The sequence below is a fragment of the Ciconia boyciana genome, chromosome 9 (assembly GCF_034638445.1).
Source record: "Ciconia boyciana chromosome 9, ASM3463844v1, whole genome shotgun sequence".
In the NCBI taxonomy this organism is placed as follows: domain Eukaryota; kingdom Metazoa; phylum Chordata; class Aves; order Ciconiiformes; family Ciconiidae; genus Ciconia; species Ciconia boyciana.
This window is the reverse complement of record NC_132942.1, coordinates 31,358,650-31,372,735: the sequence shown is the minus strand read 5'-3', so window position 1 is coordinate 31,372,735 and position 14,086 is coordinate 31,358,650. Positions and strand designations below refer to the sequence as shown.

At 37.7% G+C, this 14,086-nt stretch overlaps 1 protein-coding gene across 1 annotated transcript; it reads left to right on the top strand.

Annotated features, from left to right (window-relative positions):
- Positions 1-5,002: 5,002 nt before the first annotated feature.
- LOC140656900 (uncharacterized) lies at positions 5,003-5,893 on the top strand. Its single transcript, XM_072873156.1, is given in 1 exon segment — positions 5,003-5,893. A coding segment is annotated over 1 exon segment (891 nt).
- Positions 5,894-14,086: the final 8,193 nt, after the last annotated feature.

The following is a 14,086-nucleotide window of genomic DNA, read 5'->3' as shown; positions in this document are numbered from 1 at the left end:
AGACCATGTGCAAAATATTTAATGTCTCATCAAGAACAATGCATTATAGCCTTCGACAATGTGATTTTTTCAAGTGAACTTGCATAATATTTGTGTTCTAGATGTGGCACTCCTGTGGCCTACACTTGTTGCATAAGGGTCTTTACTTTTCTGTTTAGGTGCACAGTACCCCTATATGGAGGGAAATACCATCATCTCCATTTTACAGAGAACAAAGCAGATAGATAATTTTTCCAAGGTTATTCAAGGATGGTTTCACAAGTTTTAGAATTATGCTCTCGCTACTAGATTACTTTTCCCATTATTTAATCGTACTGGAGTGAGATTGCTCAAGTTACATGAAGTATTTTGAACCTGTAATTCAGTAGCATCTGTCAACTGAGAAAAATACCGTAACCGTTGTCAAAATCAATATTGTAGTAGTAGCTTCTTCAACATTTGGACCATATTTCTACAAATGTGTCTATAAAGTGAGGCCTATTAATACACTGAGACATACCAATGATTTCAGTAGGACTTGTCAACTGTTAATTAGACTTCTAAGCTGGTTCTCTTCAGGATACCTAATGCAGCCTAGGAAAGCTTCTAGGTTCTCCGTGCTTGACATAGGCTATATAGCAGGAATCTTGCAAACACGTGGGGGGCTTAATGTATAAATGAACAAGCTTCTCTTATGGTTTCATTGCTATATATAATTTAATAGCACAGTTCAGATGTGTACCAAAATGATTTATTAGGTAGAAGTCGAAACTGTATCATGAAGGAAATGGAAGATCATGAGAGCAGCAAGAAGCACAGTAGTAACATATTTTGTGCTTGTAAAAGAAGCAAGGTAAAAACACAGGAAAAAAGTTAGTTTAGGGAGGTAGGTTTTATACCACAAGTGGAAGGAAGAGTGTTATTGAAAGGTTATAATTGCCGTGACCCCAAATGGCTAAGAATTGTCTATTGCCTGTCATTGCTTACAAAAGATTTTGTCATTCCTTTGTTATTCCTCCAAAAGAAGCGCAAAGTACTCTGAGAGATCTGGTGTTCAGATTCACACATTCCTTACCTGTCTCCTGCAAGTATATACAGCTGCTTCCCTCCCTCTTCAGATTCCCTTTACTGTGTACTGCTGATTGCAAAGGAAAGATTTAACTGCCAGAGTCATATTGCAAATATATAACTTCAGTGACAGATTCAACCATCCTTTTGCTGCAAGTTTGATTTATATGAATGTAATTTATAGGAATCTAGTCCAAAAAACCTGCCTTTGGAAAGAAAAAAGCTTTAAAAGATCACTTGATAAAAACTTCCTGTTCAAAGCATTGAAGATTAAAAGTATTTAAACTTGGAAAGAAAAGAAGATGTATTAAGAACGTATTTTATAACAGAAAAACAGAAATATATGTATTTTTTCTGAATTAAATGAAAATTTGCCTGTTGTCGTTCTCCAGTTCTTCAATTGAATTCACTTCAGTGAATTTGTAATGAAGTCAGAGGTTTGCCTGGTGCTTTATTAAGCACAGTACATGGCCCTGCCTCATGGAATTCAAGAACTGTAAAAATTTAATATGGTAAGTCTATTTAATGTTTTAGTTCTATTTTAATAGTAAGGCCATAAGGAACCCAGAACTAAAATCAGACCTCACATTTTGATTAATTGTGTGGTAAATCAAAGGAGAAGGTGAATAAATGACCTTCACTGAGTGTGCTTTGCTTCCCCTGTGGGAAAGAGAGGAATCAAATGGTAGTTTATTTTTTCCCCTCCCTCTAATTGGAAATGTTGGAAAATAAGTGAGGAACATGTAAAGAATAAAGTTCAAAGGGTCAACCAAGAAAAAATAAAACCCAAGAATATCCTGGTAAAACAGAATCTTCCAGCATGTGATATTTAACAATGGAGAAAATTAATCCTTAAAAGGAAGAATGACCCTGAATTCATGACCTGAAAAGGATGTTTTTGGGGTCTGCAACCACCAGAGTACCCCCACGTGAAAAACTGAGCATGTGTTATGCTAAATCATCATTATGTAAGCTACTAATTAACATAGTCCTGCCTAGTAATATGAAAACCTATGCATATGGAAAGTTATACTGTATAAATGAACCTAGATCTGTGTAAACTGGTATGCACATTAAGCGGAAGGATCCCCCGTGCATCCAGCGGTGCAAGAAAGAGAATGCCTGCTTCTTAACGCTACATTGGTGTTAAGAGGTTTATTCCCAATTTCGGTGACGGTTTTGGTGACTCAGATGGGACTCTGCTTCTGAATCTCGACAGATTCGCAGGATTGCGGGACCTCCAGCCGGCACCGAGGGATTCTCGGGGAGAACCTCCGCTCCCTGGACCGAAGAGCTCTGAGCAAGACCCCTGGGAAGGTAAAGGCATTCCTTTCTTTAATTTTCTTTAAAAGGGTGGTTGCCTGCCCATAAGATGTGGCAAAAGCCCTGCAGGGTTGGGCTACAAAGGTACCTAAGGGAAGGAAGGAATCGATCCTATCGGATGACAGTCTGTAGGACACCTGGGTTTGGAATCTGGAATTGGATTTGGCAATCACTTAAAGCATCTGGAGGAAGATGTGGGTTAGAGTCTCATTGAAAAAAAAAAAAAAGTATAAGGGGTTTGAGTCCCCAGTGTTTTGTTAAGTTGTATTTTTGTGTTGTGTTAAGTCATTGTCTTTTGTGGTTTTTGTATTTGACTATTTTATAATGGGTAATAAGCCTTCGGCAGAAGGGGGAATTTTGAAACGATCTCCCCTAGGTCGTATATTGAAACATTAGGGAAAAGTTGGGGGGGACCCTCTTGCTCGAAAACAGCTTATAGAGTATTGTAATAATTGGTGGCCAATGTATATTTTTGAAGATCAGGAAAAATGGCCAAAGAATGGAATGCTAACGTATAACAGTTATTACAATTGATTGATATAGTTATTACAATTGATATAGTTATTACAATTGATATAGTTATTACAATTGATGTTATTTTGCAGGTGGGAGGGTAAATGGGATGAGGTTCCTTATGTAGATTTTTTTTCACTTTGAGAAATCATCTGGAGTGGCAAAAACAGTGTGGGATGATCCTGCAAGATTCTATGATACTGACTTTGGAAAAACAGGGAAGGAATAAGAGTTTCAAATGACGTTGCTCTGCCTGTAGCATTGGGACAAGGTATTTAAAGTGTGGACAAGAAGATGATTTGGAATTTATGGTAGCTCCTCGCCAAAGGTTTGGAGAAAATCCTTATTGGAATGATTTACAGGTAATATTAGATACATTGTTGGATGGTACTGGAAAGAAGATGGTATTAAATACTGCTCGGAAACAGGTAGAAGGGGCATGTGCTAATGGGGATTTGCAGGGAACAATAGATCAAAATTTTCCTGCCACAGACCCAGACTGGGATCCCAATCAGCTGGGACCCTGGGGGCTTTTAACAAGGTATCAGAGATGGATACTGTTTGGCATAAGGCACGCTATGCCAAAAGCGATTAATTGGTCTAAATTATATGAGATTAAACAAGAACCAAATGACTCATCAATTTTTGTATATGCCTGAATGCCTGATACCCTTGATGGGAAGGGATTTATTGAACAAATTAGATGTGCAGATAACCTTTAAGAATGGAGAGGTACAACTACTAATACCCAAATCAAAAGCTGTGGAAGTGAGAATTTTTATGTAACAGAACACACCAAGATCAAAGGAAGACATTCCTGCAGAAGTGGAAGATGCAGTAACACCCTTGGTATGGGCTAGTGAAATCCCAGGTCGGTCTAAATTGGCAGAACCGGTAAAAGTTGTTCTAAAATCTGGAACTAAACCAGTAAGACAAAAACAGTATTCTATTAAGTGGGAAGCTAGAAAGGGGTTGGAAGAATTAATAAAGAAATTTTTTAATTATGGATTGTTGATAAAGTGTGAAGCGGAATATAACACTCCAATATTACCAGTGAAAAAGCAGGATGGTAAGGAATATAGATTAGTTCAGGACTTAAGAGCCGTGAACCAGATTGTTCAAGATATTTACCCAGTAGTAGCTAACCCATACACCTTGCTGACATCCTTGAGGGAAAAGCATAAGTGGTTTACTGTACTCGATCTCAAGGATGCTTTCTTCTGCATACCTCTAGACAAAGACAGTCAGGCAATATTTGCCTTCGAATGGGAAAGTCCTACCACTGGACAAAAAACACAACTTACCTGGATGGTGCTTCCTCAAGGGTTTAAGAATAGTCCTACAATATTTGGAAACCAGCTGGCAAAGGAGCTGTAATTATGAAAAAAGGAAAGCCCTGAGGGAACAATACTGCAATATGTAGATGACATTCTGTTGGCTGCAGAGACTTGGGGAGAATGTCTACAGATGACTATAAGCTTGTTGAATTTCTTAGGACAAGGAGAATATCGAGTATCAAAGAATAAAGCACAGATAGGAAAAGACTGTGATATAGTTAGGTTTTGAGATCTCACAAGGACAATGGAGACTGGGAGCCGACAGAAAGGAAGCGATTTGCCAAACTCCAGAACCAAGAACTGTATGAGAACTCAGGGTGTTTTTGGGTATGGTCAGATGGTGCAGACTCTGGATTCTCAGCTATGGACTATTGGTAAAACCCCTTTATGAAGCCTTGAAGGGGTCAAAAGAGAACCACCTACTATGGACCCCTGAATGCCAAGTAGCCTTTAAAAATTTAAAAAGGGCTTTGATATCAGCACCTGCATTAGGACTCCCTGATTTGTCCAAACATTTTGAGCTATTCGTACGTGAATGACAACATCTTGCCCTGGGCATGTTGACTCAAAGACTAGGAGCATGGAGGAGAGCCGTGGGATATTTCTCCAAACAATTGGACAATGTAAGGGATGGCCAGGATTCTTGTGTGCTGTAGCTGCAACTGTTCTTTTAATTCAAGAAGCTAGAAAATCAACAATAGGACAAAAATAATTGTGTATGTTCCGCATACGGTAATTTCTGGTCTAGAACAAAAGGGGGGACATTGCTGTTTCCAAGCCGTATGCTTAAATGTCAAGTCATCCTGTTGGAACAGGATGATGTGGAACTTAAAACCACCACAGCAATCAATCCAGCGATGTTTTTGAATTCGGAAGTGAGGGATTCTGAACCCTTGCACCATGATTGTCTGCAGACCATCAAGCATGTATATTCAAGTAGACAGGATCTAAGAGATGAACCATTAACTAACCCTGATTTGGAGCTGTTTACAGATGGTAGCAGCTTTGTACGTGGTGGAAAGTGGATGGCTGGATATGCAGTGGTCACAACTACACAGGTGATAGAAGCTGGGGCCCTACCCATTAATACATCAGCCCAAAAGGCGGAATTAGTGGCACTGAGACAAATCCTGAAGGTAGCTGAAGGGAAAAAGGTAAATATATGGACTGATTCAAAGTACGCATTTGGAATAGTCGATGCATGTGGGGCTATCTGGAAAGAAAGAGGATTGTTGTCGGCTCAAGGATCACCTATCAAATACAAGGAAGAAATTCTCCAACTTCTACAGGATATTCAAAGACCTAAGGAAGTGGCAGTAATGCACTGCAAAGCACATCAATTCGGGCAAACTGCAGTAAACGTGGGTAATTGATTGGCTGATAAAACTGCTAAAGAGCTGGCTGAACAAAGCATCCTTGCATTGGTACCAGTAAAACAGATGAAGTTCCCAACTCTAAAACCCAATTATGGTGAGTTAGATCAACAATTTGCATCACTGTTAAAAGCAACCATAAATGAAGAGGGTTGGTTAGTAACTCCTACAAAACGAGTCATTGTTACACCACAGGTAATGACCGAGATTGTAAAAGAGACACATGAGGAAACACATTGGGGTAGCGAGGCTATGATTTCTAGTCTTCAAGTTTTGATTATATGCATAGGGATGATGTGAATAGTAAAGTCTATAACAGCAAATGCCACAAAAATAGGTCTGCATTATTTGAACATACAATTACAAACTACTTCAAGAACGATCCTTCAGAATTGCCTTGCTCTAGATCTCTTATTACTACATGAACGTGGTGTTTGTGTATACGTATCCCAAACATGACTAAGAATTTGGAGAAACAACGCGATACTGTACAAAATGTGGCAAAGTCGAGTTGTAATTTAAGGGAGGCTGTGGAAACAGGATGGCTTAACAAGATTTTACATGGATTAGAATTCTCCCTAACAGGATGGTTACAGAGTCTGTGGCAAAATGTAATTGTCTTTCTAATAATAATGATAGTTCTTGTTCTGTTTGGATGTTTGAGAAGTTTGATTACTAGACAATTATCCCAAGCACATGTATTGGTTATGCGAAATGAAAGTGAGACTCGTCAAATAAGAGTCAGTTATCAGTAAGCCTCAAAGGAGGGAATTGTTGGAAAATAAGTGAGGAACATGTAAAGAATAAAGTTCAAAGGGTCAACCAAGAAGAAACAAAATAAAACCCAAGAATATCCTGGTAAAACAGAATCTTCCAGCATGTGATATTTAACAATGGAGAAAATGAAGCTTTAAAAGGAAGAATGACCTTGAATTCATGACCTGAAAAGGATGGTTTTGGGGTCTGCAACCACCAGAGGACCCCCACGTGAAAAACTGAGCATGTGTTATGCTAAATCATCATTATGTAAGCTACTAATTAACATAGTCCTGCCTAGTAGTATGAAAACCTATGCATATGGAAAGTTATACTGTATAAATGAACGTAGATCTGTGTAAACTGGTATGCACATTAGGCAGAAGGATCCCCAGTGCATCCAGCGGTGCAAGAAAGAGAATGCCTGCTTCTTAATGCTACATTGGTGTTAAGAGGTTTATTCCCAATTTCGGTGACAGAAAGAACAACATTCATGGAGAGGGGAGGTTTTTTTGTTGTCTCCAAGAAGTAATTGTGCCTTCTTGTAGAAGTACACTTCAGATTGGAATGTTTTATACTAGAAAAGAGGCTTTTTGTTCCAGATTGGGCAGTTTTATATAGAGGATGAGGATCACCTCACAACTGCGGAACCAGTTTTGTAGCTTTCCCTAAGTACCCAAAAATGATCCTTGTGTCTTCATTGCTCATGTCAAGAAGGGAAGGAAGGAGAGGGGAAGAACGGAACTATAATATTCGTATTTGTTTGTTTAATTTTTAATTTTGTCATTGATCTGGGAATTAAAACAGCCCCCAAGATACTGTGGGGCCACAGTACACCCTGTATTCCAATATGATCTAGTGCAGTGGATATTTTAAATAGTGCAAGGTAGCCCAGGTTTTTTTTGGTTTTTTTATATATTTTCAATAATTAATGTTTTTAATAATTAAACAATATGAATTTCATCTTTGACTTTTAATCCATTTTCACTCTTGTAATATTTACAGTACTGGGACATCAGTATAACACTGATAATGATCATAGGTCACATGACTGTGCAGAAAGCAAAATACTCAAGATAATTGGACTGCCTATTTGCCTCCATATATAATTCTGTTTGGCTTAACTGGTGTACCTACACTTCATGTGAGAGGCTGTCAGGGTCACCACTGGGTTGTGCATCACTCTGCTCCATTTATTTTCGGACTATAGAATTGGTAACCATTTCTGGATTTGCCTTTGGGATTTGGATATCATTCTAGATTTCCTAATAGTGGCTGTTTGTGTGATGATCACACACACTGACTGCTTATTTAGAAATTCCATATTCAACTTGAACTGATTGATACATTGATAACCTGAAAAGTTAATAAGATAAGTTTACTTGACTCTATTCAGTTGTAATTCTTAAAATGCAGAGTCTATATTTGGTACAGCTGTGTCTGTAAGAACTATGTGTAAGCAATATCATACTTCTATTCATTGGGGTTTTGGTGCATAACAGCTCTATTTGTATGTCACATTTTATCATACTTCATTAGTATCATATCAGTAGCAGGCAAATGGTGGAAACAGTGCTAATAAAACTGTTCATTATCAGTTACTACAAACCAAGGAAATTATGCTGTCAAATGGATTCATAATGATTATAGCTACAGGCTGTTGTGGTCAGTCACATGAGGAGGAGGTCCGTCCAAGTCAGAAAGGATCACATGACAGAGAAAAACATATTCCATAGGAGAGCAAGACTAGTGATGGTGGTTCTTCTCACTATTTCAGTATAGCATCTTGGGAAGTCTTACTGCAGGATTTTGATGATCCAAACAAGAGCCTGCCTGTGTGACTACAGAGGTTCATTAGGACTTCTCCAAAAAGTGGAGTGTCAGTGAGAAGTATATGGCGCTGGAGCTTTGTTTTCTTTTGTTTTCTTTGATTTACAGTATCTTAGACATAGATATGCATCTCAGTTTTCAGTTTTATGTTGCTTGTTACATGGTCCTAAAGAGAGAAGCTGTGAGCCAGGCTGCCTGTTAAGGATAGTCCTCTGTGAACCATGCTTAGAAAGGTAGCATGATTGAACTGTCTTCTCAAACAGTAATTTTTGAAGTCTCATAGGCATGGGATTGGGACTTAGGCATTGCTGGCTGTGCATACACAAGCAAAGCTCAGTCAAAGCTTTGAAACAGTAATTGGGATCTTAAAAAGTCCCTGTCCATTGCTTTAGCCACAAGATAAAACTTTGTCTGTTATTTCTTCTTTATCTTATGTCAAATATTTGCAGTAATAAAAGTTTACAGAAAAATCAAATAGCCTAAAGATATTAATTCCTTTAGCAAAAGTACAAGGTAAATATATATTATGTAATTTTTTTGCAAAAAATACGTAAGTAAAAAAAATCAAAACTAGGAATTTAAAAGGTCCAACTAAATTCTTCTAATCTGTTCTACTAGGGGATAATTGGTTAATGTTACTATGTATTGTCTATTGATCTGAGGTTTCTTAAGAAATCAGGCTTTCCTCTCCAGAAAGTATTCAGTATTCCTCTCTAGAACGCCTCTGTATTTTTGTAGATTTCAAGGATGGGAAGATTTGTGAGGCTAATTTTTTCTCTTCTGATTTATTCCATTCCAGCAGAGTGCACCAAATTTTTTCCTGGGATTCACCTGTGGTCACACTGATAATTATGCTCTGAGAACAATAGAAATTACTTCAGAAGTCACAATTTGAATATTCTCATTTTTATACTGCTTAAAACTTTCTTTATAACTGAATTCTAGCTAATTCAACTTACATATCTGTCACAGATGGAGGAATGCACTTCACTCGTAAGACAGAAGCAAAAATATACTTTATTGATATCAATGGTAAATGCGACAGTGGTTTAACAAGACTTGATGGCAAGGTACACTTGATTATTTGCTGCATAGAGGACAGGGCGAAAGTGTCAGGGAGACCCTCCCGTTGAGTCATGAGATTCAGAAAGGACCCCCTTGCTTTCTAAGCTCTTTCTCAGAGAGGAGTCTAGTTGCAGCTAGATCCAGTCCTAGTCCCAGACTTGGTCAACGGTTGATGTCTAAAGGATTATATATGTGCAATCAAACCTTTATATCACTTACCTATTATCACTATTAGTCACTTACCAAGGATCTGTTGCGGCAAGGAATCTCTCAGCCTCGAGGAGTAATCTTGAGAGGCGCCCCTACTCAAGGGGAGATCCTGGCATGCAGCCCCCTTCTGTGCAGGAGGGCTCAAAGGGCTCTTGAGCTGCTCACTATTTATGGTGTAAGATGATTTGACTCATAGTCATATTTGCATACCGACCACAGATTTTAGTTTCTTCACTGTGGTTAGGTGGGCACATCGCACAATAGCCCTTGGCTGTTGTGTTATCTGTTTCCCGAATCCATTTTGAGCTAGATGCAGCCATCATGACCAGATGTATCTATTATGACAGCCACTGGTGGTTATCACTTGAGCAGGGTTATGAGAGACAAAGGTGCGGGTGGGGGAGCACACCGTCATAATATGTTTTTTCATGAATCTGTGCCTTTCTCTGGATTGTCTATAGCGCATTTTCTTGGCAAAATATTTCCAAAACTGTGCAGTGTGTTATAGTCCGATTCCTCGTGATGAAAGTGAAAGGTGAGTGTAGGGTAGTATTAAATATGTGTGTCATTTAATGAGTGTTTCCTTTCTGCATTTTATTTTCTTTCACCTTTTTTAGAAAGTGCAGTTTAGTTCTGGTGTAAGGAAAATGCAAAATATTATGTATTTTTCTGACTTTCAAGTGAGATCTTTGTATAAATTGGTATGAATCAGGTTATTAGAAATGTCTTGATTCATTCCAGCTGTGTCAGCTTTCTTATTCTTACAAGTACTGGACACCTCATCAGAAAAATGTGAGTAAGGATTAACTCGTAAGTACTTGTTACTTCTAGAGAGGCTAATAAAAATGAAATGAGCTTCTCATCAGAAAGCCAGATTTCCCTTTATTAGAAAGGAAATACTGCAATATATGTGTGTGTGTGGTGAGTGCAAGAGTAATACTATATGATGATCTTTTAGAGATAACCAGTGGAGTACTTTTTCATACCTATGCAGAAAGAAACATGATTGAGTATCCCAGAACTCAGTTTTATCCCAGAAATATTGAGGTTTTCTGTGTGAGTCTGTTGAGAAAGTATTTATGTTTCTTTATAGTTGTATTTGAATGTGTTTGTATATATCTGACCTATTTTAAGAAATTATAAAATAAATGCTATACCTGTACTTACTCCATAAAAGAAACAGATTTTTTTATTTCACTGTTTTTCATCAGTCAAAAAGGGCAATGTTTTAATGTGCATAGAATGCATCTTATCGTGCATGAAATAGATCTCATTTACCAACTTCCAAAGACTGCTTTTCTCTGTAGAAAATCAACATTTTCATTTTGGTGCACATCACTATCAGAAATTCTGATATCATTCACTGGGTACTTGTTTTTTGAAACTTGTTTTGAGATGGCCTGTATACTGTATTGTTTCAATGAAAAATTCAAGATGCCATAACACAAAGACAAATATCGCTTATGCAGCTGACATCAGATGTTAGAGGTAACTGAAACAAGTTAATTTAAACTGCATTGTAACTTGCCTGTCTTTCCAAAAGAGCAAAGTGTACTGTAAGAGTCAGGTTTTGTTGCTTCAATATCTCTTGATAATGATTCTAATTAGTGTTGTGATAATTAGATACAGATGGCTTGCAGGTGGGGAATGCCAGGTTTCATCTTTTCAAAATTGCTCAGTGTCACCTGTTTCACAAAATAAAGAAACTCTATAGGACCCTGACCAAAAGCCTGTTGGTATAACTGAAAGATTCCACATGATTTCATGGGCATTTAGAATAGACCATAAATTCCACTGTGTTTTTTTGATAGTAATACCTACTTTGCAGAGCAACTTGTGTAATAGTGGGTATTCAGAACTGTGTGAAAACATCATCTTGAGGAGAAATGCTGTTCTAGATTAGTTACGTTTATGTAATCTTCCTCTAATTGTACCCTTTCTCCTCTGCTGCTCAGTCCTGGGGAAAACCTTTCCCCCTACTCATTCACATCTTTTCACAAGCTAGTAAATTACTTGGTCCAAAATGCATGAGGGATTACATGAAAATCATCTTCAGCATAGTTTCCCATGGAAATAGTTGTGTATACTATGTATCTTTTAGATGCTGAAATCACTGACTTTGTTTTACTAATTGGGCTATTTTGTGTAAAAGTGGTGACAGAATTGCAATGAGAAGATATCCACTGTCTCGGGGAGTGGGGAGGGGAAAACAAAGCTATTGTAAGTTCTTACCTCATTTCCCCTTACCCTCATTTCCCATTTTGCAATTCAGTTGTGTTTTGTGCGAAGAGCTCGTTTAGATATTTTGTTCATCAGATGTCACTTTACGAACAAGGTAAAGTGCAAGAAAGGACTGCTATCCAGGAGACAGCTGCATTTCTGATATTCTTGCTTGAAAGGACTTCAGTGATCTAGAAAATTTGAACCCAGCCCTTGTGTACATCCAAGCTTCTATTGAGGGCATTTCTCAGATATACTGGAAAAAGTTTCCTGTTATAAAATGGCATTTTAAAAGCTAATTTGATTTTCTGAAAATTAACCGGATTAAGCTTCGCAATATTGATCTATATGGTTTGGTTTGTAATTTTTTTTTAATCTGAAATTGCTACTGCCTGGATGGCCACATTTTGCAGAATTCGTTAGTGTAAAGGCTAATGATTTAGCATGGCCTTTAAACTTCAGTGATACCATTGTTCCTTGCTAGTGTGTGCTCACAGGACTCAGCTCTTTGGCAGTGAAATGACTCCATGGTACCGGAAAAGAACATTTAAAAAGAAAAAAAACAACTTTAAATGATTGCTAAATACCTATGACATGATTAAGTGCTTCCAGTATCCTATAAAGGCAGACATAGAATATTGAAGATCTGTCTCCTTGCTCTTGCCCTTAGGAACTGCAGTATAGAGCAATCCAAAACCATCCTTATCAGAACTTAAATGCTAAGAATGCAGCGCAAGACATGTATCTCAATACATCTACTGCACCTATATATATTAGCACACCATGATTTGTTGATGCTTACAGATGTGCATGTGATAAACAGTTTGCAGTTATAATTGGTTTATGAGCAATCCTAGTGTTGAGTAATATTTCTCTCTGTTAAGCTATTTCTTTGTCTTCGCAAATTGTATTAGAAATATTGAAACCGCACAAATAGAGGTACTACTGCTTCTTTTCTTTTTCCTTAAAGGCCACTTGTTGTTTTCTGTTCTTAAATACACAAGCACGTTGAGGAGTGAATTTGGGATGAATTTGTCTGAACTGAAATTGCCTTGGTTGTGATGCTTTGGACTTTTTATATTGCAAAGCCCTTTTGTCCTTTTTTGTGGTTTTATATGGAAGATAATAATTCTGCCTTTATTACACACTTGAAATGGCAAAATACTGTTGTCACAGGGTAGTCAGATCCAAGGAGGGTCTTGCCCCAAGATAGTATTTCTGCCACAAGGCAATGTCTTAACAGATGGACTTCTCATTAGATGTTCATGTCACATCCAGCAGGCCTGTCACCTTTGGATCAAGAATGAAATTCAATTCCGGCTGCACATAATTACTTCCTCACCAGGAAAAACTGTGAGATCAAAGATCAGAAGTTGAAACTTATCAGATACTTTTCCTTCTGTATCATTCCTTCTCCCCTCTTGGCTGTTGCAAATACCAAGACATTATGCAAATTCAGTTGCATTTATACAACTTCATATAAATCAAACATATTAAAAATTTCAGAAGTTTAGATAATGCCAGGTATTATCACAACCTAAATAATAGGGAATAGTGTCAGCATTAGGAAACCTTTATCTTGTTCTTCACTTTACCAAGAACTTTGCTTCACTTGTATGAGACTTTCTCTTTCATTCATCCTGTCAAAATATAAATTTTTCGTGCCTGGACTCTCTTACTTGTATATCTATGATGGAGACATTGCTGTGACCACAATGTAACGTTGCTCTGCCCAGGCTAGCTAGCTTGTGGGTGTGTATATCTTATCTATCTGTCTCACTGTAAGTATTGCAGCCAGAAACTCGCTGTGAGCTATTTGAGTATTTATTCAGCCTTTTGATAGATTTTGCAGCTTGCACTGAGTTGACTGATCTTGTAGCTAGTTTGCTACTGGTGTCTAAGCAACCCAGTTTAAAGCTAGCTCAGGTAGATGGGTACTGCAGAGTAGTCAGAGAAGATACATTTGCACCCACTCAATTAAACATTTCATTTAACAAAGCTCTCAACTTATCAATGTGTTAAGTCCAGACCTTGCTTATAGTTGTGTACTTAACAAATAGGAGTGATATCCCAGGCTTAGGTGGCTTGAAGATTTCAGCCTTTATTAAAGATTCAGTAGTCCCTCTTGTAGAGCAAATGTCAAGTCACATTGTGGATTTCTTTGCAACAGCTATGAAACCACAACTTCTTCAGTCCTTGATACAGGCAAAACTAATATAAGCCCCTCATTGGGGATGTGTTTATTATTTGAAATACAAATATTGGTTGTTTTTCTATACATTTTGTCAATAGTTTTTATGAAGTTTTTTCTTGTTCCTCCTCTATTTGTATTATCACCCATTCTTTTCCATTTACTCCCCCTCCCTACAATACAGAGGCTATATCGTTCATCAAACATAGATGTTTTTCAAG